Source organism: Ochlerotatus camptorhynchus, unplaced genomic scaffold (genome assembly GCF_037179485.1).
Source record: "Ochlerotatus camptorhynchus isolate MF236.1 unplaced genomic scaffold, CSIRO-AGI_Acam_v1.1 ptg000503l, whole genome shotgun sequence".
NCBI classification, from domain to species: Eukaryota; Metazoa; Arthropoda; class Insecta; order Diptera; family Culicidae; genus Ochlerotatus; species Ochlerotatus camptorhynchus.
In genome coordinates, this window is record NW_027040988.1 from 7,042,397 (window position 1) to 7,067,485 (window position 25,089).

Genomic DNA, 25,089 nt, shown 5'->3' on the forward strand with positions numbered 1-25,089 from the left:
CTATCTTGATGGTGGTTTCTGTGTTGCAATTATTTGACAACCGTTATAACATGTTATAACTGCTCAGTCTGGACAGCGTTTTATGCCTTGTTCAGACTGGAGAGTTATAACATGTTATAACGGTTGTCAAATAATTGCAACACAGAAACCACCATCAAGATAGCGCTATAACATGTTATAACTCTGTAGTCTGAACGTACTATTATCCGACGATTTACTGTGGAAATACTCGGGAAAATATGCCTAAACATCCTTGTTCCACCTTCCATTTATCTTTCTTGAACTTATAGGGAGAAGTAATGTTTTGGACGTTTACAGTCCACGTATTCAATCTTAATATAAAAACGATGGAATTTTTATGCAAAACACAGTTTATTCTGCGGTTATTTGGAAAAATTATTAAATTTTAATCTAACTGTGTTACTATTATTTTTGAGTGTAAATATTTAGTAAACAGGTTTTTCTCCGTGTATGATAAATTTATTGCCCCTACCTCGTCAGTATAAATAACACTGTCAGATCTTGTTTACAATCATTATCATCAGTTTGATGTATTTTCTCCATTTACCAGTTCACTATTGTGTACGAAAAACTCCGGAAACTCCACGGAAAGTGAATAAAAATGAGCCTTTTCGACATTGAAGACGTCAAGACAAAACCGAATATTGTAAGTGTCTACCCAGATCCGACTGTGCCACCGGATGCAGCGATTATAATCGACAACGGTTCGTATCACTGCCGCGCTGGTTGGGCCACCAAAGATACTCCCTCGTTAATCTTCAAGAACGTCTTGGCCAAACCGCGGAAGGATCGCAGCAAAAAGGATCAGGAAGTGACCATACCGATGGTACAGATCGGAAACGATATCGCGAATATCGAGGCGGTACGGTTCCAGCTGCGGACACAGTTCGACCGGAATGTTGTCACTCATTTTCATGTTCAGGAACAGATTTTCGACTATCTGTTCGGCAAAATGGGCATCAACGGGGATGGTTGTGTACCGCATCCGATACTGTTGACTGAGTGTATCGCCAATCCAAACTACAGCCGGATGTTGATGTCGGAGCTGCTGTTCGAGTGCTATGGAGTTCCGGGTATCGTGTATGGTGTTGACAGTTTGTTCAGTTACAGGATGAACGGGGACTTGGAGAGTGGATTGATCATATCTTGTGGATACCAGGCAACGCACGTGATTCCAGTGCTGAATGGGAGAATGATCGAAGATAAGGTGCGTCGGATCAATTTGGGAGGGTTCAATATGATCAATTTCATGTTCCGGTTGCTGCAGTTGAAGTATCCTGTTCATGTGAATGCCATAACTCTGAGCCGGGCGGAGACGATGATCCAGAACTATTGTTCGTATGCCTATGATTATATGGAATCGTTGAAGAATTGGGCTTTGTTGGAATTTTACGAGCAAAATGTTATCAAAATCCAACTTCCGTATAATCAGAACGTTTCGGCACCTACACTGACAGCAGAGCAGAGAATCGAAAAGCGGAAGGAACTGTCCCGTAGACTTGCGGAGATTAATCTGCGGAAACGAGAGGAGAAATTGGCTCAGGACAAAGTTTTGCTAACCAGAATGCTTGCTGCCGAAGATACTTTGGAAGATGAAGATAATGTAGGGTTTACACTGCACGAGTTTAGTGTTAAGAATGTGGACGAGTTCAGAAAGACTATCATTACTTTAAGGGAACGAATCACAAAAACGACTCAAAAGATGAATGCCCCCCAGCAGTCGGTGAATCAACCGGAGGAAAAACCTTGTCTGCTGCAACCTCCAGCCAATATGACTATTCAGGACTGGGTTGTCGAGACGCGGAAGAAGCGTGATGATATTTTGGACAAGAAACAAATTCGTAAGCAGCGGAAACAGGATCTGGCTAAGCGTAGGACGGTGGCCGCACAGGAACGGATGCGCATTATATCACACCTGGCAAAGAAGGAGAAAGGTGTTGACGACTTCGGTATGCGGGACGAAGATTGGGACGTATACAAGTCTATCAGTCGGGAGGGAGACAGCGACAGCGAAGCGGAAAACGAAAAGGTTATCGAATGTGAGGAGATTCTCAAGCAACATGACAGCACCTATGTGGAACAGGTGGTGGCTCCGGGAAACATCGCAGAATTCCATCAGCTACATATCGGAGTGGAGAAGATCCGGGTTCCGGAAATATTGTTTCAACCGAGCATGATTGGGATACAGGAGGCCGGATTGACCGGTACAATCGACTATGTGCTGAAAATGTTCCCAAAAGAGGATCAACTGAAAATCGTAAACAACATATTGCTCACCGGAGGATGTGCCAACATTCGTGGATTTCAGGAGCGCCTGTCGCGGGAGCTACAGCAAATTCTACCGTTCCAATCCGTGTACAACTTAAAGGTAGCGGGCGATCCCGGACTGGACGGGTGGAAAGGAGCTAGCCAGTTTGCCGGAAGCGACGAGTTCAAGCAGTCACTAATCAACAGACAACTGTACGACGAATGTGGCGGTGAATACTTCAAAGAACATGTAGCCAGCAACTTCTACTATTCCACACCCAGTCAGAACAGTTCAACAATTAATGATACATTCAATTAGAAAATAAATCTCTTGCATCGGCCACTCTGTATTAAATGTTGAAGAAAGTCCCTCTGTCAGTTCAAATAAGAATTGTCATCCCAGAAAACAAATCTTACACCGAATTCCATTTCATAAAAACACATGTACTCAACACGAACAAAGTTAAAACTTACCAATTTCTTCGAATAAAGTCCTAAAAATACCATTACCACTACCTTCTGCTACAGTTTCGGTTCGGCATGCGCTTTAAGCAGAAATCGACCGGCGAGAGCAAAGTGATCAGAACCAAAGTGCATATTGGGGATCGTGTAGATTTCCCGGGCTTGCTTCACCGTTGGTAGGGAATAGGTGGCTACTAACTTTAGGTTGTTTTCAGTGAATCTCTTATCACTCGTGCTCTGGAACTTGGTGTAGAATAGAAAATCCACCGTGACCCATTGTCCTTGGAAGGTGGACGCTTCCTGGTTCTCCTCGCCAATGTTGTGTCGATAGGCGGATGTGAATTTAAACCGATGTCTGAGAGCGCCCTGATTGAAGTATTCACTGTTCAGTTCTTCGGCTGGACTCGGTGAACGTTCTTTACTGGAATGATGTAGCTGCAAGAATACATAAAAACCTGGATTGTAAATACGTTCTTCTAGCATTGATCCTTTCGGCACTACAAACCCGAGTACTTTTGAACTCGTCTTCTTCCGTTCGGTTAAGGTGGCTTTCATGGCGACAGTCATCCGTTATTCCCAACTTTGGCGGCAGCAATTTCTTTCCGAAAGACGAACCTCCGTACATGTTCGGTTCTAACGTTTTCGAGGCTAAATTTTCGTACTGCAGGAACCCTGTCGTAAGTAACACGTAGGGAGCAGTGTAGGGTTGAAGGTTGAAATCTCCGCACAAAATGGTTGGCGCATAAATGGGTGTTCCGTTTTCCCGCTTCCCGAGAAACGCCAATCGATCCAACTCGGCCAGCAACACCTGGACCTGTGCCAATCGAATGTCCTGTCGCCGCGGATTGTACAGAAGATGCGTAGTGCCAACGACGAGACTTCGAGATGGGTCCGATTTCACTCGAAACTTTGCAATGATTGCAACATTTTCGCGATCCAGACACTGACATTTAAAAGCAATAAACAACTTCTATTCATTAAGAAGATCATAATTATACTAAATGAATTACCTTCACCCCAGGTTGATAGTACTCAACGTCATGGCATTCGACCAGCTCGAACAAATCCCACCGATAGTAAATAGCGCAGCCATCCGTCTTCTCACCGGTACGTTTTTTGAAAATCATCTCGTACTTGAAGTTTGCCAAACCACTACTAAACTGATCCTTGTGGTTATCTTGCATTTCCTGCAGGCACAGTATGTCCGGTCGGACGAGATTGATCTCCGAAATCAAACGATCATACCTATGCGGCCAAGAAAGTGTCACCGGATCGTGTTGATCGTATAAATCTTCGTGCATTTTCAGCAAATCCTGAGCCAAAATATTGTAGCTCATAAGGGTAAACTGGACATCTTCCGGACCGCGGCGTGCCGACGATGGAATTGTTTTCCACTTTCGACACGTTTCGGACATTCTCTTCTGCCTAGCGTAACGCTGAAAACCCTTGTTAACCGGACTTCCCGAAGTTTCAGAGCTACTGGACTGTTGCGATTCCTTGGAGCGTGACATGCGCTTTAAGCTTCTGCTTGGCGCTGCTGTTGCCCGACCCAATGTAAACGGACACGGTGGTGGTGTTAGAAGTGATTTAGCAAATGAATATCTGAGAAAACGTGTCATGAAACTGCAAAGATAAAGTGTTTCAATATTTATAATTATATAATCTCCGCAGGATTGTATTAGACGGGAGGTTGATAAAACTGATACAAATAAAAGCAGTTTGTTTACTGTGGACGGAGAGCAGCCAACCTTCTGATGAACAACGCCCGTACCGCTCGAAATCGGTCACCTCCGAGCGAAGCTCGTTGACAGTATTTGTTTAGATAACACCAAATGATGCTTGGAATATTCCCGAGATATGTCCAAGGAGTCAATCCAATGTTTTACGCCAAAAATACACGAAATTTACAAAGTACGAAACTGACGCGAGGAATCCAAACACTAATCACACTAGAAAAAAATATTTACCAGTCAGGTCAGAGTGTTGTTTTTCTGTCAAAATCAGCTGTTGATGCTGGCAGAGCGTTCGGTACTGTTTGGCATAATGAAATATGCTGTCAAATTATAATCTACACTCGCAAAGAAAAAAGAGTCAATATATAATTAAATACAATGTTTGGGATCTTTAAGAGCACCCGCATAAACGCGAACCATCACATGACCTTACCGATAATGGTTATAAATTGTTTATAATCCCTGCTAAACTTCAACTGAAATAGTTATGGAACTTTACATGAACGTTTGTGTGATAAAGTTTTAACCTTATGTATTATGGTTTTTTGGAAGCGGACCTTACAAATAATGGGTTGTTAAGAACCATTACCATTCCAAATTCTTGTTTTCTCCATACATTTTCGGAAAGAGAACTATATTAGAACGTTTTTACTTATGGTTTGAGAACATTAATGGTTATGGTTATGGTAGTCAGTAAGGTCCATTAATGGTTTTGTATTATCACTCAACTTTACGTGAAATATATCGTGAATTGGTAATCAGTAATTTACAGGCAACCAATTCGCGATATATTCCACATAAAGTTGATCGATGTTACAAAACCATTCATGGACCTTACTGGTTACCATAACCATTACCATTAATGTTCTCAAACCATAAGTTAAAAGGTTTTAGTATAGTTTTCTTTCCGAAAATGTATGGAGAAAACAAGAATTTTGAATGGTAATGGTTCTTAACAACCCATTATTTGTGAGGTCCACTTCCAAAAAACTATAATACTTAAGGTTAAAACTTTATCATTAAACGTTCATGTAAAGTTCCATAACCATTTCAGTTGAAGTTTAGCAGGGATTATAAACAATTTTAACCATTTTAGGTAAGGTAAATTTATGGTTCGCGCTTATTTGTTAGGAACATTTCCTCCGGACAACATACCAGTAAAATGCATTATTTCAATGCAAACCATTTTTTTTGTTACGCAATTCCAAGCATTAGATTTCATTTTCCTAAGCAATCAACTGGCTTTTGTATGTATCTGTGGGTAAGCATGCTCCAGGTTGAAGAAAAATGCTCGAAAAAATGTGATTTGGAACCCTCGCACAAAACAGAGAAGCGCAAAAAAAAAGCCACACGGCGGAGCGAGCCATGAATGAATTAGCAAGAAAAACCATCAGCACCCTCAGCAGGATCATGCTCGCGCATGACGTTTTCCATTCGCAATAATTGATGCATATTGTAAGATATCTTTTGGTATTTCAATTCGAAATATTTTGCGAAAATTATTGATAATTGAAAACGGATGCTATTCGGTAATGTCATATATGCGTGATTGCAAGAACTCCATAATGAAAGTGCTTGAAAATAAATAGTAAAAATATTTCTAAACTGAGAGTACATTTCTAAGTCGTGTGGGAAACGCGTGTATTTGTGAAATAATAAAAACAATTCACATGCGTGTATGTGTAAGCTAATTGAAGGATATTCTGTGAATGTTTCAGCCTATTTGATGGAAGTTTTCTAATATATCTGGATATTTTTAGAGATAAATGGAACTATTTTAGAAATCACCCACCTTTGCCATTGCTAAAAGAAATATTTTTCAAATCAAAAGGTTCCTCAATGTTTCACAAGTATTTGACGATATTCTGCGAAAATTTCAGCCTATTTGATGAAGGTATTCTGTTATATCTTGGTATTTTTAAAGATAATTAGATAAATTGAACTATATCTTCAAATATTGTAGAAATCAACCACCCTTGCTATTGATCAATAAAATATTTTTAAACGAATTTGATCATCAAATGTATCAAGTTGTATCAGAAGTATTTGAGTATATTTTGTAAAAATTTCAGCCTTTTTGATGGAGGTATTCTGATATATATTGGTATTTTTAAAGATAATTAGATAATTCCACGAACTTCGGCAGAACTTCCCTGAACTTCAGCAGAAATTCTCTGAACTTCGGCAGGACTTCGCTGAACTTCAGCACGAGCTCTGGCATGAGTTTCCTGATTTCCATGAATTGAAATTAACGGACTTCCCTGAACTTCAGCAGCCCTTCCCTGAACTTCGGCAGAACTTCCCTGAACTTCGGCAGAACTTCTCTGGACTTCGGCAGGACTTACATAAACTTCAACAGTACTTCCCTGAACTTCGGTAGAACTTCTCTGAACTTCGGCAGGAGTTCTCTGAATATTTCCCTATAGTTCGGAAAAACTTCCCTGACATGGGCAGAACTTCCCTTAGCTTCAACAGAACTTCTCTGAATTTCCACAGAACTTCCCTGAACTTCAGCAAGACTTCCCTGAACTTCGGAAGGACTTTCCTGAACTTCGGCAGGGCTTCCCTGAACTTCATCAGGACTTCGCTGAAGTTCGGCAGGCTTTCCCTGAACTACGGCAAGACTTCCCTGAGCATTAGTGGGCCTACCCTGGAATCTTGGAATTGAAGTTGTCATTTCAGTAGTAGAATTATTATAATTATACAATAATATTATGTTTACTAATATGTTCAAAATTTCAATAAATACTTCCCATTCTTCTAATTTGCAATGCTTGTTAGTATTGGTTCATTTCGAATTAACCAATTTATTCGAGCAGTTAAAATGACGTTTATTACCACTCGAACTTTGAAATAAAACACTATTTTGAGATTTTTTCGTCTAGAACCACGAGAAAAGTAGCCAACATTTGTGCGTTTCATAAAAAAATAGAAATTAGTAGGTCCAGTTTTGTGAAATCACTGGTAGAAAGTCACACCAAAACTGCTTGACAAAGTGGTCAATTTGGATGTGGTTTGAACGGGTGTGGATTCAGCATCAACGGAAAAGCATTAACTTTCACCTTTATGACGTGTTCGGGGTATTATCCAAACCATTTGTGGGATAGTTTACCCATCTGCTAGGGGCACGCAATAACCTTTAACTCCAACTCATGCAACGGCTGTAATTAAATTTATTCCATTAACTACTGCTTTAATTACATTAATTACACAATTTAGAACATTAACTAATTTTTAACTCCATTAATTGCAGTTGAAATTTCGTAATTAAAGTACATTAATTACATTTTCAATACTTTTAATTACATTGATTACGGATAGATAATTTTAAATTACCGTCAGTACTACTTCAAAACGTATTAATTACTTTAAGTACTTTTGATTGCATTTTAACTTCAACGCACCGGTTCTTTGTATTGCGTGCCCCTCGCCCATCTGAGATACAGTTCGTTAATGGTATTTGTTTATTAGGGCAGTGACGGTTGCATTGCCGATTAACTGAACTAACACATATGAATTTGACAGTTAACCTGTTATATTTATGATTGATTCCAGTGGTGAAAAGAAAGCACACTAGATCCATCTGAGTGACAATAGAAGAAAATATGCTTGTTTATTTTGTGCGGGAAATTTGTCCTATGCATTTGACATGGCGGCTATCTTTAGTTTATTGAAAGACGGGCTATAAATAATGTGCGCAATGCACAGTATATTAAATTGTATATGCAAACCGTGCAAAACGTATACCAAACCAACCGAAACCGAAAAATTAAATGCTGTCAGTCGAGTATTAATTCCGTGTACTAAACGCACCTCCTCGTTGTAATTGAGTTCGTTGATAGACCCCTGGGATATTTTCATTAGAGTCTTGTTTTCTTCCAAAAACAGTTAAAATAAAACTAAAAATTTTATGTCTGCAAACATCCGTAACTACAATGGAATTTATCAGTTGCGAAAGTGTTTGCCGCTGTTGCCTAACAAATGCCGGTAATTTTACATCAATATTCGAAATTTACAACGATTACTACTTGCCCAAAGTAATACACGCTTGTACCGGCTTGACCGTAAGTTACCTGTTGTAAAGATGCTGTTGGTGTTTTTGGTAATCCATTCCCCTCGAAACACAGATTAACCAATCGGACGGATTCCCGGAAGTAGTATGTGAAACGTGCCTCATGAAGCTCGTCACGGCCTACGAAACTCGCCGGTTGTTTATCCGGTCGAACGGTCAACTCAAAGAGCAACTGAATCGGTTGAAACAGTCGGAGCAAGAGATTTTGAGTGAGCTGAACTCCACGGCTGCCAAGTGTGCGGCCAGTACCGTCGAGGACGGCGGCAGCAGCCTGTTGAATGTTGACAGTATTTTGGATACAGGTCCCATTACGACGTGGGATAATGAGATCAACATGCACATTGAACAGCTCCAGGATGGAACCGGGGAGTTGGCTACGAATATCGAGGACTGCCTAGACGAGCTAGTGATTGAAAAGTGCGAGAATCTAGAGAAAGGAGGGTACAGTTTTCCGGTGAGTGAACCGGTTGTTCAGAGTGCGGAGGGCTTCGATGGGGTTATTGGTGGGGTTGTTTGTAGTAGTCCAAGAAACGAAGAAACGACGGAGGAAGAACAGCAGGATGGCGAGGAGTTTCCACCGTTTTCTGACTACAGTGAAAGTTCTGAAGAGGGTCAAGAAGCGGACAGTAATGATCGAATGGAGACAGAACAAGAAGAAACTCAAAACTGTCCTATCTGTGGCAAAACGTACAGGAACGCTCGATTACTCCAGCGACACGTTCAGTACCATAATGCTAGTAGTAGTGATTGTCCGATTTGCTCAAAAAGCTTTACTCACACCAGTAATCTTAAGCGGCACCTGAACTCACACAAACCGCCACCGGAAGGGTTTTCCTGTTCCAAGTGTACGGGTAAATTCGATAAAGGGGCTCAGCTTTACAATCATCTCAAGCTGCATAAAGCCTCAAACGATACGGATTCCTATCGAATGCAATGCGATCGATGTGAAATGGAAACCACTTCACTGGCAGGCTTCGTATACCACATGTCTCAGGAGCACGGCGTGACGAAGGATCAGGTGAAAGCCTTTCGCTGCCATCTCTGCACTTTGCGATTTGTTTCAAAGCAGGGAATGGGAAGACACATACAAAGCGTTCACCAGAATCAGAAGCCAGTTCAAAACAACACGAAGAAATTCCAGTGCACCGAGTGCGGCAAATGCTTTCAACGGATGAGACACCTGGAAGCGCATGCCAATTCGCACGCTGGAATTCGACCTTACGCTTGTGGTGAATGTGGCTTGTCATTTTCGCAGCAATCGGGACTTAATTTGCATATTCGAGCAAAGCACAAAAACCAAAAGAATCACGTGTGTAAGATATGCCGGAAATCGTTTTCCCAATCGACACATCTAAAGCATCACGAGCTGATTCACAGCAATAGGAAGGAACACGAATGCACGGTTTGCAAGCATCGATTTCGCGTGAAGAGCAATTTAATGGCACATATGCGTATTCATCGACGGCATCCCTACTGCTGCGCCGATTGCGGGAGAGAGTTTATGCAAAGTGCCAGGCTGGAGCAGCACATGCTGACGGAACATGGCGGAAAGTAAGCAAATTAAAGGTAAATCAGTTTATGCTTTATGCCAAAGATATTTATTTCATAAAAATACCTTTAAACCTTCCCATGTACCGGCGCCCATCAATTCAAAAGAAATTCCCTTTCCGTAGACTAGGTAGTTGCTAAATCGAAATAACCTTCGAATATTTTATTGAGCATAAAAAATACATAAAATCGATACTGTTTGATTTGCGGAATGTAAAATTCTAAGAGCACTTATGGGTGAGCAGCAGTTTAAAAGTTATGAGATTCAAAATGCCGTGACATCTTCATCGCCCTCTGTAGTCTGTTGCGTGCGATGTCATAAATTGTGTGTTTCATCGTTTGTTGTAGAATCCGTTACCATAACTTCACGGTTTTCGTAGGCCCAAAATTTGTGGAATTCGATCAGTATTGAAACAACCGTTTCGCCGTGGCCGCTGTTGATCAGATCCTTCAGTGTTATTCTAGCTGGATCAGCTGGTTTAACCATGTCGAATATTTCGTCTTTAACATCGGCAAAATTGACCGGTTCCGCTCGATGTGCAGATATTTCGTCCTGAATTCCTTTGAAGAAATAATTCAACGTGAATGCCGTCAGATAACCGTTGTGTTCCACGTCCAATATGCGAAACAGATAGTGCAAACTCTGCGGTTCAGAGCGATTTTCAAGTGCCAATACAAAATCCAGATAAGTCTTGTAATCCATTTCACCGTCGTAGGTGAGGCATTCGGCAAAGACTCGATCCAGGAAGATGGGTGTAAGCGTCCCCGATCCATATCCAATCAGTTCCTTCTTACTCAGCATTCCGTTATGATCCTTGTCCAAATTGAGATAGTGCCCGTAGACGCTGAGGGCAGAAGGTGCCGAGAACCAGTTCATTTCTTGAGCATCCTTGGGAATCTCTTCATCCCTCAGTTCCAGCAAATCATCCAAAAAGCTACACGTCAAGATATCTCGAATTCTGATTCGACCTGTTCTCAGCGGATCCAGAAAGAAGAAAAACTTCCTCACCGTTGTGCAAACGTAGAAACTATGAAAAGACTTTTCCAAACCTTCCAACTGCGGGAAAGTTGGAATCAGCTCCAAAATGTAAGACTCCAAATCCGACTCATTCAAATAACCCTGTCCGGTGTAATCGTACAACGATAGACCGATCCTGGTCTGCTGCAGCCAAACCTTCCTCATTGCATAGTTGAACAGAGACATCACGCTGATCTTCCCCGGATAGCTACTGGACACCAGCAATCGAGCAAAGGTTGAAGCAGTCAAGTACCTTTTGAATTTCTCTCCCGCCAGCGTTGCCACTTTGCTGTAGTTTTCATAGTTGATGTACTGCTCTTCGCCCATCAGCGGTGGGGAATGATGCTTCTCCAGCAGACTCCAGAGAAGCTTCAGCTCATTGTTGTCCAGCAACTCTTTGCTACGCTTCTGCAGGAACAACGTCCTGGCTTCCTCGCGTAGCTTTTGAGCCAATCCATCGCTATTCTTTGGCAGCACAAAATGGAACTGCGGAATGAAGTGATAGGATTCAGAGTTTTTAGACTGTTCAAGCATTCGTTTTAGTTTCCCATTGGAGCTGATTTCCTTCTGATAGTGCTGGAAAAGTAAATCCTCGATTTCGTTATCCGTTTTCGATGGATTCTGTTGGCGAACACCTGGTTGCGGTCGCGGATAGATGATTAATGCTTAATTTGAGCCATTAAAAAAACTCGATTCTTACCATTTTCATTAACTTTTTCCAAACTTTTGAGCAGCTTCTCACGAAAACCATTCATGCCGATTACAATATTATTGTTTACGTCGGTTGCGTCTGTAATTTTTTGCCGTTGGACGGGTGGCCAGATTATTTTCTTCAATAGCGATTGGTGACGTTTAATGCACGCAAATACACGCTAACTTGACAGTACCCATTAATGTGTAAAAAAAAGACCTATTTTAAAGAAAAGTGGCTAAATATCGATGTGCGGTAAAAGAGGTGAGGAGAAAGGAAACTAGTGAACTCTTTCATCCTGACGGTGTTCTTATGCAACAGCAGACGTGACGTCACGTCTGTTACTGCATAAGAAGACGCGAGTACGAAAGAGTCCACTAGTTTCCTTTCTCCACACCTCTTATACCGCACATCGGCTAAATATACACACTAATCCAGCATTTAGTTGTTCGGTATTTTTTTGTACTGGGCTTGCACGGTAAAACGAAAGATTTACTGAAAATGCAGTTTAAACCTGATGAATAACCGACGTTCTGTAAAACACAAACTGAACTTCGGTATCGTTCGATGCAAAATACTGTACACAGAATATATATTTACTGAGAAAGTCGGTAATTTCTAAATTTTCTAGATTTCACGAAAAGTCAGTAAAAATAATTACTGTGCACATAGTAGGCTTTATTTGTTTACCGACTGGTCAGCGAAATAGCCACTTTGTTTTACCGACCAAGAATTGTAAAACTCTAACCTGTCAATTTTATTCCCGCCGCCATTTTAGCTTCAGTAAAATCCGGGAGCAAGTGTTTTATCACGCAGTTTTGTGAAAATTTACAAGAAACCATGAATTATATCATGACGGAATTGTTGAATGGATTCAAGTACGTATAGTGCATGATTTGGCTATGACTAAATTATTTTCTATTCTATTAGATGACCCAATACCAACATTAAACCTTGAAACTACACTTTACGTCCGTGGAAAATTCCCTGAAGGCAACACCGGTGGAATTATCTCCTGGAAGAACGTCACTATTCCTTTGAAAAGGAATTTCTTGGAATGTTTCCATATGTTGAGCATGTCGTTGACTGTCTTCATTTCGATCAAGCGACAAGCAATTCTTTGTAATCTTTAAGTCAGTTTTTATGGAGGTTGGAAACATTACAACTTCGGGCGATAAGTTTCTGCGTAGTTTGTATTGATTTTATGATTGTTGTTTCCTATCAGCAGCCTGAAAATATGATAACATAAAATGCATTTAACATTTAAATACATGATTTTCCTCCCGGAAATCTTATTATTATTAAAATTAAATTAAATGACACATCTTTTAATGTAACTGGGCAACACGGTACAAGAATTAACTAAATAACTGTCTTGTCAGTTAAATTGCAACTAAATAAACAAAAAAATTACTGGGCTTTCCAGTATACGCAACTCGAACCTATTACTGAATGAACAGTTATTTTTGACAGATTGACTTTACGGACAGTTCGGTAATGCAAATTTTTGCTGTGATGATTACTGGGGGATCCGCAATTCAAAAACCCAGTAAAATTTTACTGACTCCAGCAATCTAAAGTTAGTGTGAGACCTTTTTCACGTTAAATAGTCTTTCTTTATCCAGCGCACATAAATTAATGAACGGTTTGTTTTCCCACTAATCTGTTTCCCTCTTGCTCGCACTCATTCGATTTAAATGGTGCAGTAGTGTGCGCCGATTAAACGTCAAAAAGCTCTATCGACCAGTTAGGTCTGTGCGAGGGTAAAACGAAGCGTTTCACACAGCAATTATGGACATTCTTTTACCAGATGTATAAATCGCAACTATCCTGCGCATAGATCGGTATAAAGAGAGAGGTTACTAACTTAGGCTGTGAACCATTTGCCGAGTTAAATTTAACTCGTGGTTAAAAGTGACATTTCGAAAGTTATTTCTTATGTTCGAAAATCCCCGTTCTGTCGATCGACCGGTTTTTGAGCCACGGTCGTCAAAATTTAACTTCTTGTCTGTCAGAAGTAACCACGCTTGGATAGCAGGGTTAATCGATAACTTTTCATCTGTCAAATTTTAACCAAAAGTTAAAATAATCCACCAAATGGTTCAGAGCCTTAGTATAAAAATTGTTTAATTCAGTCCCGCATAAACGCGAACCATAAATTGACCTTACCGGTAATGGTTATAAATTGTTTATAATCCCTCCTTAACTTTAACTGAAATGGTTTTGGAACCTTACATGAACGTTTGTGTGATAAAGTTTTAACCTTATGTATTATGGTTTTTAGGAAGCGGACCTTACAAATAATGGGTTGTTAAGAACCATTACCATTTCAAATTCTTGTTTTCTCCATACATTTTCGGAAAGAGAACTATATTAGAACGTTTTTACTTACGGTTTGAGAACATTAATGGTTATGGTTATGGTAGTCAGTAAGGCCCATGAATGGTTTTGTAACATCGATCAACTTTATGTGGAATATATCGCGAATTGGTTGCCTTTAAATTAATAATTATCAGTTCGCGATATATTCCACGTAAAGTTGAGCGATAATACAAAACAATTAATGGACCTTACTGACTACCATAACCATAATCATTAATGTTCTCAAACCATAAGTAAAAACGTTCTAATATAGTTCTCTTTCCGAAAATGTATGGAGAAAACAAGAATTTGAAATGGTAATGGTTCTTAACGACCCATTATTTGTAAGGTCCGCTTCCTAAAAACCATAATACATGAGGTTAAAACTTTATCACACAAACGTTCATGTAAGGTTCCAAAACCATTTCAGTTAAAGTTTAGGAGGGATTATAAACAATTTATAACCATTATCGGTAAGGTCAAGTGATGGTTTGCGTTTATGCGGGGTGCCAACATTTCAAAGGGGCGTAATTGCATTTGTAAACAATGGCTTTAGCCGTCGATTTCTCGTGAATAAAAGCTCACTCATGAAAAATAATGACACCAGCAGGTAGAGGAATGTTTCCTCTACCAGTTAGCATTGTCATTTTGGAGAGGTAAGATTTCATTCGCGAGAAATCGACGGCTAAAGTCATTGTTTACAAAAGCAATTACGCCCCTTTGAAATGTTGGCACTGAATTATTGAATATTGACGAGTGCACGGATGGATTTGAGTTCACTCACTCGACAAAAAGTGACACAACAGCGGGGCCCTGTTTACTAAAAATGAACACATAAATGTTCATTTTTAGTAAACAGGGCCCCGCTGTTGTGTCACTTTTTGTCGAGTGAGTGAACTCAAATCCATCCGTGCACTCGTCAATTCTTCTTGGACCAATTAGGTCTGTGCCACAAATGGGAATATTCTTCTACACGGCCAATTATACCAACTCAGCGACTGAGAATAATTCTAGATAGAGCTGGAATTAGGGCGTAACAGCCTTTGTAAACAATGACTTCTCTTGTTGATTTCTCGGAACTCAAGGCACGCCTACACAAACCAACATATCCATCGGGTAGGAGAAGTCACGGTTGTCAAAATTTAACTCCTTTTTTTTTAAAGAAATAACCACGCTCGGATAGCAGGGTTAATCGATAACTTTCCATCTGTCAAATTTTAACCAAAAGTTAAAAAATTCACCAAATGGTTCAGAAAAAGTTTTATTTTTAATCTAAAAATGAACTATTTTATTTTTAAGTGTACACGAAAACTGCAACTCTCGCGTCACTTTTCAAATAGACCAATGTAACATATCCACCATTTTAAGGCTGTGTTCCATTTGGTGAATTTTTACTTAAATTTGACAGATGGAAAATTTTCAAATAAACCTGCTATTCCAGCAGACTTATTTCTGACAGACAAGAAATAAATTTTGACAGACGCTTTCTCGAAAATCGGCCGATCAACAACAGAGGGATTTTCGAACATCTTAATTTATTTTCGAAGTGTCAAATCTAAGTGAAAATTTTCCAAATGGAACACAGCCTAAGAAAATCGAAGTTCGACAGATTATTATTTTAACTGTTAAAAAACAATACATTTTGCAATACTATTTTTAATGTAGTCAGTGTATAATAACGTTGAAAATTCAGAAGAAACGGTAAAATCACAATTTGACTTTGAATTTCATGCTACAACATAGAAAAAACCACATAGGACGTTTTGACAAGTCGAGTTGTACATCGGACATGTTACATTGGACGATTTTTCTCAGTGACATAATCAATGAGTGTTACATTGGACGTTTTGTCTACATGATACTAGATTCCCTTTCACAGATTTCAGAGTATAGTACCTAACTTTAGATTGGCCCCGCCTTTGGAAAATGAGCACCAATCATGTTAGGCAGTCCGAATGACCAAAGTAACAATCAAGTAACCATCATTTCAAACTGTACATTTGACAATTTTTGATCAATGATTATCTTAAATAAATGAAAGTAAATTTGAATGGGTGTTTTTGTATCACATACAATTATAGAAGAGCAATAGCTTGTATCGCTTAACTCGATTTGTTTACATTTGTTACATTGGTCTATTTGAAAAGTGACGCGAGCTTGTTACTTGTAAGTACCCATCAGGGTTGGAGCTCACCGCCATAAATGTTTGTTCCGGCCTTATTTCCGTTTGCATTCGCACAATTCTTTGCTCCACTGTAAATGAACGATGTTGAACAACAAACTCACTCTTTCTCTACTTTGTTCAGATGTTCTTGTTTAAAAATTACAAAATTGCAACAGTAAGCATTTTTTTTACCGCGGTCGAAACCGGAGAATTATATGTATACCTGCATTCCGAGGAATTCGAACATACAATTGAAGTGAGAAGTTATTTTGCCAACTAGGAAATTACCTGCCTGAATCCAATGGCGAAATGCATCAAAATTGAAGTTCCGGACCCGTAAGTTATGTTTGACGTTATTACCATTCTGAAATATAACAAACTGTTACTTTCCTAGACCGACTGATGAACCGGAATCATACTGCCGGTTTTGCTACTCAAAGGGGAAAGATTTGGTATCAATTTTTCCAGCAACAGGTATTCCGCTGCAGTGCATCATCAATCTACTGAAAAAGTTGACCGGCATAATACTGAATGTGACGGAAGATTTGCCATCTGCAATCTGCAGTCAGTGCCTGTCGAAACTGGAGGAATTTGACCACTTTCGAAGAAAATGTAATATCTACAACGACAAGATCAAACGAATCCGGTTTCAATGGAAGGATTGTCCGTCGGTTTACATAAAGAACGAACAAATTCCGGAGCAAGTTGAAGATATCGTTCCGGGAAATGAAACGATATGCGACAAACAGGTTGTGAAGTTAGATGAAAAACCACCAACATTTGAATCCTACCCAGCTTCAGTAGCAAATGGATCACTGAATGATAAGATAAAACGATTTTCTTTGAGCAAAACTGGCCGTACTGGACCACTTATGGAAAAACTGAACAAGCTCAGAGGGATCAAAAGTAAAAAACAGAAGCGAACACTAGAGCAGAAAGATTACCGTTGTCGAGTGTGCTTGCAATTTTTCACGGATAAAGAGAGCATCAATTTTCATATGAGAAATCACATTGACACCGTGAATCTACGCTGCCTCAACTGCTCGAAGATCTTTGGAAAACCGCAGGGACTGATAGCTCACACGAGAACCACCTACATTCAAACTGCATTCTCCTGTCAGCATTGTGATGTGCTTTTCAAATCCAAAGAAACCCTTTTTGCTCACGAACTGTACTGTGAACAAGATCAAAGCAAGTATGACATCTCTGAGACACCGAAGCCCTGCCAGTGTGCTCTGTGCCCGAAAAGCTTCGATACCATGTGTTTTCTGCAATCGCATATGCTATTACACGAAGCTAAATTCGCCTGTGTCAAATGTGGTGTTGACCTTCCTTCTGCCGTACTATTGAAGAACCATAACGAGCGATACCATTCGAAAGGAGCGGATCAAATCGCAACCGTTGTGAAATGTGAACCATGCCAGCGGACATTCGTAGACGCTAGTGCCTATCGGAGCCATCATACTAGATTCCACCAGTTTAATCATGGCAAAATATCGCGTAAACTAGACGAGGACAAGTTGTACGAATGTGACCACTGTGGTAAGCGATTCTGGTCCATCAACACCATCCGATACCACGTGCTCGTGCACCGTCAATATCGGGACTGCGATCAGTGTTCCGAAAGTTTTCGGTCTCTACAGGAGCTGCACGACCACAAATTGGCTACCCATCCGGTAAAGTGTGAGTTTTGCCATATGAATTTTTTCTCAAAACGCGCTTGCCGAAGTCATTCCAACGTAAAGCACGGAATGCTACAAGTTAAGATGTTGGCAGAAGGTGAGAAAAAGGTGGTCTACGAGTGGCGTAAACTTGTCTTCAAATGTGCCTCTTGTGAGCAAGACTATGAGAAGTATCGAGAACTGAAAGATCACTATGGAAAGATGCACCCAGGAGCAAACATACAGATCAAGTGCTCGTATTGCGCTAAGAACAGTACATCCAGGATTGGATACGTTGGACATATGACTGGGAACTGTGGACAGACACCAAAGAAAGTAAAGGCGTGGCACTGAGCCCGTAGTGGATGTCGCGACTTATTTTTTTTTGCTCTAAAAATTCTCGAATTTCAAATAATACCGCCTAAGCATTCATATACAAATAAACGATTATATTTACAACCGTATTTTTGGGTCATTTCTTCATAAACTCTATATCCGTAGGTATAGGGTTTTTGATCTAATTTCCGTCCTACTAAGCACAACCCGCGCTTTACCTCTCTTTTCTGAACGAGTTTAAACAAAAAATGGAACATTTTTGTCAAAGATGACTTGCAAATTTATTCACTTTTCCATACGTACCGTTGGATTTGATAAAGAGTCACAAATTGTTGAGATATTGTCTAAAATCTAACACTGCTTCTTGATTCTAAATTCGTTCTACGAGTTTCAATTCCGTCCTAACGCATTGAAACGCCATTAGATGTTCTTCGTATTTTCTTCGTCCTACGGATAAACGTAGAAAAAGGGGATTCGCTAGGAGCGCTTCTTTTGTTTTGAGAACAATGAGCGTAAATATTCATACAATGCGTCCTAACAGGATTTATGTTTTAGCTAATGAACTAACGCATCGGAACAAACCTATGATTAACTGGTGCACGGTGAAAAAATTGATCTTTTCTGATCGATAGAACGGAAATGGGCGATTACGACTCTACCCTACCTTTTTTTATTAATCATTTCTGCGCGAAAGCTTACCACGCATACAATAATTTTAACATTATACCTATATAATTTACAGGTCGTTTTCTTAATTTTGTTTTCAATAATCAAATCGATGTCAACTTCGATGTTGAAAATCGATGAGCAAACTGTACCAACCAGAAAAAAAACGGGAATATAGGTAAACTAATGATGCACCGAATATGCAAACGAGTATCACGCTTTGACTGACCCAAATTTAGATTAAACGTTTTGTCGGTCTCATGTTAGCTGAAAAAAGGCCGAATATAAGCTCAAATTTACATATCAGTGCCAACATTTCAAAGGGGCGTAATTGTTTTTGTAAACAATGGCTTGAGCTATCGATTTCTCGCAAATAAAAGCCCATCCCTTCAAATTAACAATGCTAGCTGGTAAAGGATACATTCTTCTACCTGCTGGTGTCATTAATCTTCATGAGTATGCGAGAAATTGATGGCTAAAGCCATTGTTTACAATTGCAATTAGGCTCATTTGAAATGTTGACACTGATATGTTTAGGTACACATCAAATATTTGGCTGAATATCTCATATTCAAACATCTCTAAAACAGCGTCCACCTTCAAAGATGTAGGTGGGACAAGGTACTATGATCTCAAAGAACTTTTTGAATATTTTTGGAATCACGAACTGATTCCGGAGATGTATGGCCGGAACATGTTATGGTTTAAAAATGCCATTAATTAAAATGCGACCTGGAATGAATAAAATTCATCATAATTCAAAAACTAAATAGTTCAATGGTAGTAGGTAATAATCAAAGCACAGGATATACTGGCCCCCTTCGGCCATGTTCCGGGAACCCCCAACCACAGTTTCTAGCTAAGGGTCTAAATTCATCATCTAGTTTTTCTGATCGTATAAGCACTTTAGTCAGAATTTCACTTAATAAGAAGGGTAACATTTTATCATTGGAGGATTAATTCAGGTGTTTAACTATGTTCTCTATAAAATCATGGGTGGGACAAAGCTTTGACTGTCCCACCCAGATATTTTTGTGCGTATGACAGGTCCCACCCACTCCTCACGCCTCTGAAGTAGATAGTCTATGAAGAGCCCTTAACTCGGCCCTTAACTTTCTACAAATCGACAAATCGTCCTTGAGTATTGATGTTCTACAGGCTGAAATAAATCTTGTTCAATATCTAGACTGATTTTTGAACCCGCAAAGCTTCGTAAAGCTGGTATGTAAAGTAATCACTGTTCCCATAGGCCATAATTGGAACAAACCATAATAGAAACGTATGGCCATAGCTGGTACATCTACCCTAGTGTAATGGAAAGATCATCAACTGCCTCTAATGTTAGCCAAATTCCTAATTTATAGATAAAATTGGAATGATCGAACCAAAACTGGTCAACTTTTCCGGACTCTCAAAAACTGCAATGAAATGTCACAAATGGAGACCTCCTTCGGTCGCTTCTTCTTGATGTGGCAGCATCGGACGATTGGATGTTGGAGGATTAATGGAGATTTATTTTTTTCGTAGCTACCACTGGATTTGCTGTACATTACGTGGTATTACGTGGACGCGGATGAGCGGTGGTGTAGTGGTAAGCGTGATTATCTCTCACCCCATCAGGCCTGGGTTCAATCCCATTCGGCGTCTCCGGGATGCTCTGAGGCATAACATCTCTGATCACGTCTTCCTTCGGAAGGGAAGTAAAGCCCTAATGTTATGTGTTGGTGGTAATGTTTAATTTGTTTTTTGTTTAAATTTCAGATATTGGCATAGGGGGGGGGGGGGGGTGCTAATATCACCGACAAACCGACATGAATGACCATACAAAGTACCATCAAATTTCTGATCAAAGCACAAAACTGACATCTGCCGCCGTGTTCGCGAAAAATGTGTATCCTTGCCACAAACACGCATACAACACGTATGAGTTGGTTCGTGTCTAATCTATTTCGGGCAAATTATTTTTATCTAGATAACAAATTTCTATGGTTTTGACCGAGGTTTTGACAGATGGGATCACTGCACATTTGAATCCGCCGTTATGGATTCTCGATCAAGAGTTAAGATTAAGTTTCATGTCGGTTTGTCGGTGCTAATATGTCATTTGTTTTTGTATAATTTCAGGTGTTAATATACCGTACGGTTCAACCAAATATGAAACGGTCAATGTTTAGTGCCAGGTATCGGTATACCGTACGGATCAGCCATAGCGATGGACCTAGGAGGCAACTAATATTTTCATTCTTTATGTTCTTTTCTTTCAGCAAATTGATATCGCTTACGCTTTCCCTCTCCATCTCTTTCTATCCCTATTTAATATATCGGAGTACTAGTTTGGACATATTGTGCCGGCTAGTCACGATTGCGGCATGCTATACGGTCTGGTATGTTTTAACGCTTAGGCTTGGTAGGTCTTCACCTAACACGATGGGTTGGCAGTGGCCACCAGGGTGAGGGCTGTTAAATTACAATTGCAATCATAATTTAAACATAAATTCTTAAACTTTTCGCTCTGAATAATTTTTATTCTTATCCTTAGTTGACATATGATTGTTAGGGAAAGTGGGGGTAAAATTAGCAGAAGGGGTAAAGTGAACAATTGACGATTTTACGTGCTTATGCATTTAAATATCAATCAATTCAACGCACAGACATACACAATTCTACCCAGTTATACAGCTAAAAGAGGCCTGAAAAAGGCACATTAGCGAGTTAATTGATTATTTGGGTGTATCGGAAAGTGTTTACTTATAAACTTGTTTCTCTTCCACTGCGCCTAGATTGAAACGAGCAAGCCTGACAGTCTCTATATCTGAGAACGAATTATTTGTTATTTAATATACACTCATGGAAAACACATTTTGTTGCTGAACATCGCGACTAACATTTGAAAATGGTCTAAAATGTTGAAAATTCATAATTATATTATTTTTTTAAATTCGCAACGGCTGGACTTCAAATAAATTTTTACTTTATAAGAAATATGCAATTCTGTTTCATATTTAAAATCAGTAAAATTAAAAAAAATAGATTAAAGCCAGTTCCTAGGTTAAATTTTTCACCAAATTTTAGGCTATTACTTCAGCTTTCTTTACAAAAAATATAAAAATCGATGGGAGCATGTTTTAAGAAAATCAATGTATTATATTTTTTAGTATGAATTTACTGAGTTTTTTTTAACCTTTTTTTTCGCGAAGAACGTTTAATTACCTACAACTTTTTCTCAAATGGAAATGTTATTTTGATCAGATCAATCATTTTCATGTTATGATTTTTTGAAAAAAATATATTAAAATTTTTGCAAACACCTTTTTCAAAACCTACTCTCGAAAAATAAATCATATTTAAATGTAAAATGCAACCATTGGTAGCAGTGAACATATAGGTAATGTTTCCGGTTTACATTTTGGGTTGGAAATACTCAATAATAAAAAGGCAAAAAGATGTTCTGCCTCCTGTCCAGGGCATTCAGGCTACCCAGCCTAGAGGTTGTAAATGTCATGAAAATGTAATGAGGAAAAATGTCAAGACATTGGTTTTCTCCATACAATTTGTATGGTGACACCTCTGCAGTAAAATGTAATTTTCCCACAAGCTATTGAATTGATGTCGGGTTTTCGCATTGGAAATTAATGACATTGCATAATGTGCGGCGTATATACAAAGATTCAAGAAACACATACATACACAAACACACACGAATTATTTGATGGTTTAGAAGAGTTTTTACAAATAATAGTCATAGGTAGGGTAAGGTGGGGTAAAACGAGTCCCGGGGTAATATGACCAACAGCATTTTTTCACGTACTATTCAAAGAATAATTGATATAAACAGTTTCCCAGATGATAGTTCAGCAGCTCTTCTAGTGATTCTGAGTGAAAACACATTAGATTTGTTTTGAAAAACACGTAAATATGCGCTATTGGACATATTTCCTTAATACCCCGTTCAAATTACAGCGTTTATCACGTGATATACGCTGTATTGCAATGAGCTGCTCACAGCCTATATTACGTGATATAGACTGTAATGTGAACGGGGTATAATACCCCGATATTTCTTAATTAAAACACACGCACATAAGATTCACTACAATACCAATCAATCGTCCAAATACTTATCACACATTTTGAAAAAAAAAAAAAACTTTTTTGAACTTGAAAAATCAAGCTGAACATTGCATTAGGTCCTAAGTAACATTGATCGATTCTCTTCGTCGACTTTCTCTTTCATTAATAACTTGATCACATAACCGTTTCTTGTTGTGTTTGTCGTATTAGATGCTAGATAAAAGCTTCTTTTAACGATATCTGTTCTGAAAATACCTGGGAATGTCTTTACATGGCCATGGGGATACACTGAGAAAGTCCACGAAGAGAATCTGTCAATTTTAGTTAGGACCTAATGCATTGTTCAGCTTGAAATAACTCCGCGGAAAAACAGATAAATTCGTGACAGCACATGAAAAGCCAACCGTCTGTAGGCTGAGCCAACTGCGATCTCCGAGCAAATTTTTTTCAAAATTGGTTAGCATGAACTAGATTTTAGGAATCCTTTAATAATGTATACATAAGTCTGTATAAATATATTAATACAGCACTGCCGTGGTTTCAGTAGCTTATTGGACTAGCGTAGATTTAAAAGCTAGTGAAATATTAATCACCTTTTTGTGCAAAATACCTACTAATTTTTGTTAGTTAAACTGATCCTTTAAATTTGTCGAACCTCTTAACGGAATCCCTTTATGAAGAGCTTTGAGTGGGTTGGTTTATTTCCATTAAATTCCGTTATAATTGCTTATCTTTTGACAGATACGCGTATTTCGTCTACTACTTGCAGACTTCATCAGTGCCAAGTACTCAACACCACTGTGGTGTTGAAAGATTGTGGTGTTGAGTACTTGGCACTGATGAAGTCTGCAAGTAGTAGACGAAATACGCGTATCTGTCAAAAGATAAGCAATTATAACGGAATTTAAAGGAAATAAACCAACCCACTCAAAGCTCTTCATAGTTAAACTGGTTTGAATTTCTAGTCGTAAAAAATTGGAGGAAATTTAAATAAATTTCCAACAAAATTGATTGGAGCTTTTAAAGATCCTTATTAACAAATTTTAAATTGTTGGCTGGTAAATGATGGATCGAGTTGAATGGAATCGACTTCAGGGTACTGCATAGGACACCCAGGCCTTACCCGAGCAAAGTCGGTTAACAAAATGAATGCAAATCGATATTAAAGTTTGCAGTTCCTATCATAATGAAAACTCATTTTGATTTCAATTGTCGCGACAGAAGTCTGATATCATATTGTGCTTTCATTATGCAGTCAAGACTTTTTAAATCAAAGCAACTTAATTTGACGTTCAGCTGTTAATTTCTTGTTTAAAATTTGATTTTAGTTCATCTATCGTTGAACTAACGATTATTGTTTATTTGTTTTGTTTAACACATCTTAGGTCATTCGTGACTAGCCCGAGCTGACATTTGAGCTCAAATCTTTCAGCGTGAGAAGCATGGATGCTAACCATTTACAACAGGCCCGTATTCAGTCAAACATTATGAATGCAAAATCAGTAATCAAATTGATTTTATTGAAAGCAGAATTAGTTTTCCGTTTGATTCAACAGTGTAAAATTTTGCTCTCATTTTTGCTGTGTTAACCGTTAAGTCAACCAAAATGAGATCAAATGGAGTATTCAAAATAAGTTACATCATAACAGCAAATTCTGATTTCAATTTGATCTCTAGCTTTGCTCGGGAGCCTGACTGGTAGGGTAAGTCTGTCTGGCTTTTTCAGAGTTGCCACCATACAAAAGCTATCAGGTTTCCAGACAAAGTGTTATTTTGGGCCTCCCTAATGCGCATGTTTTCGTAATGCTCTACAAAGCTCGGAAGATGTGTTGAAATGTCGGGAACGTGCATACCAAACCACATTGAGTGTACAGAACATCAAGATCTTAACTCCAGGATATTTTGGAAAACTAAACTTTTTAGGATCTCTTAAAGATGCGAGGGGTGCGACACATCTAAAATGGTATGTATATAACAGACAAGGGCCCTTATTACCGATGTCACTTCACCATGAGTGACAAGTGGTCACTTCAATTGG

The 25,089-nt window shown here is 39.1% G+C and overlaps 5 protein-coding genes across 7 annotated transcripts; 3 read left to right on the forward strand and 2 right to left on the reverse strand.

Annotated features, from left to right (window-relative positions):
* Nucleotides 1–576: 576 nt before the first annotated feature.
* Arp5 (Actin-related protein 5) lies at nucleotides 577–2,618 on the forward strand. Its single transcript, XM_065235618.1, has one exon. The coding sequence runs from the start codon at nucleotides 623–625 to the stop codon at nucleotides 2,585–2,587; it is 1,965 nt and encodes a 654-aa protein (XP_065091690.1). The 5' UTR covers nucleotides 577–622; the 3' UTR covers nucleotides 2,588–2,618.
* Nucleotides 2,619–2,701: 83 nt separating this feature from the next.
* Nucleotides 2,702–4,660, reverse strand: angel. Of its 3 annotated transcripts, none has more exons than XM_065235621.1 (4): nucleotides 4,479–4,660; nucleotides 3,741–4,353; nucleotides 3,236–3,673; nucleotides 2,702–3,165 (listed from the first exon to the last, which is right to left on the reverse strand). In XM_065235621.1, the coding sequence occupies exons 2-4, from the start codon at nucleotides 4,347–4,349 to the stop codon at nucleotides 2,791–2,793; spliced, it is 1,422 nt and encodes a 473-aa protein (XP_065091693.1). In that variant the 5' UTR covers nucleotides 4,350–4,353; nucleotides 4,479–4,660; the 3' UTR covers nucleotides 2,702–2,790. The 3 variants fall into 3 exon arrangements, with proteins under 3 accessions (XP_065091693.1, XP_065091691.1, XP_065091692.1); XM_065235619.1 differs by having other exon boundaries at nucleotides 4,458–4,660; XM_065235620.1 differs by lacking the exon at nucleotides 4,479–4,660 and having other exon boundaries at nucleotides 3,741–4,425.
* Nucleotides 4,661–8,379: 3,719 nt separating this feature from the next.
* LOC135712690 (gastrula zinc finger protein XlCGF26.1-like) lies at nucleotides 8,380–10,165 on the forward strand. Its single transcript, XM_065235624.1, has 2 exons — nucleotides 8,380–8,527; nucleotides 8,591–10,165. Exons 1-2 carry the CDS (start codon nucleotides 8,399–8,401, stop codon nucleotides 10,088–10,090), a joined length of 1,629 nt encoding a protein of 542 aa, XP_065091696.1. The 5' UTR covers nucleotides 8,380–8,398; the 3' UTR covers nucleotides 10,091–10,165.
* Nucleotides 10,166–10,225: 60 nt separating this feature from the next.
* Nucleotides 10,226–11,886, reverse strand: LOC135712692 (serine/threonine-protein phosphatase 2A regulatory subunit B'' subunit gamma-like). Its single transcript, XM_065235625.1, has 2 exons — nucleotides 11,802–11,886; nucleotides 10,226–11,736 (listed from the first exon to the last, which is right to left on the reverse strand). Exons 1-2 carry the CDS (start codon nucleotides 11,854–11,856, stop codon nucleotides 10,400–10,402), a joined length of 1,392 nt encoding a protein of 463 aa, XP_065091697.1. The 5' UTR covers nucleotides 11,857–11,886; the 3' UTR covers nucleotides 10,226–10,399.
* A 4,525-nt stretch (nucleotides 11,887–16,411) lies between these two features.
* On the forward strand, nucleotides 16,412–18,417 carry LOC135712825 (RB-associated KRAB zinc finger protein-like). Its single transcript, XM_065235890.1, has 2 exons — nucleotides 16,412–16,653; nucleotides 16,712–18,417. The coding sequence occupies exons 1-2, from the start codon at nucleotides 16,619–16,621 to the stop codon at nucleotides 18,330–18,332; spliced, it is 1,656 nt and encodes a 551-aa protein (XP_065091962.1). The 5' UTR covers nucleotides 16,412–16,618; the 3' UTR covers nucleotides 18,333–18,417.
* Nucleotides 18,418–25,089: the final 6,672 nt, after the last annotated feature.

Bases quoted from the DNA above. Each gene is read 5' to 3' on its own strand.
- Arp5 (XM_065235618.1), top strand. From the start codon at position 623: ATGAGCCTTTTCGACATTGAAGACGTCAAGACAAAACCGAATATTGTA.
- angel (XM_065235621.1), bottom strand. From the start codon at position 4,349: ATGACACGTTTTCTCAGATATTCATTTGCTAAATCACTTCTAACACCA. The intron at 3,674-3,740 runs GTAATTCATTTA...TTTAAATGTCAG, and splicing joins ACTATCAACCTGGGGTGAAG to TGTCTGGATCGCGAAAATGT. The intron at 3,166-3,235 runs GTTTGTAGTGCC...GTATTCTTGCAG, and splicing joins ACGAGTTCAAAAGTACTCGG to CTACATCATTCCAGTAAAGA.
- LOC135712690 (XM_065235624.1), top strand. From the start codon at position 8,399: ATGGAATTTATCAGTTGCGAAAGTGTTTGCCGCTGTTGCCTAACAAAT. The intron at 8,528-8,590 runs GTAAGTTACCTG...CTCGAAACACAG, and splicing joins ACGCTTGTACCGGCTTGACC to ATTAACCAATCGGACGGATT.
- LOC135712692 (XM_065235625.1), bottom strand. From the start codon at position 11,856: ATGAATGGTTTTCGTGAGAAGCTGCTCAAAAGTTTGGAAAAAGTTAAT. The intron at 11,737-11,801 runs GTAAGAATCGAG...GACCGCAACCAG, and splicing joins GGAAAAAGTTAATGAAAATG to GTGTTCGCCAACAGAATCCA.
- LOC135712825 (XM_065235890.1), top strand. From the start codon at position 16,619: ATGGCGAAATGCATCAAAATTGAAGTTCCGGACCC. The intron at 16,654-16,711 runs GTAAGTTATGTT...TTACTTTCCTAG, and splicing joins AAAATTGAAGTTCCGGACCC to ACCGACTGATGAACCGGAAT.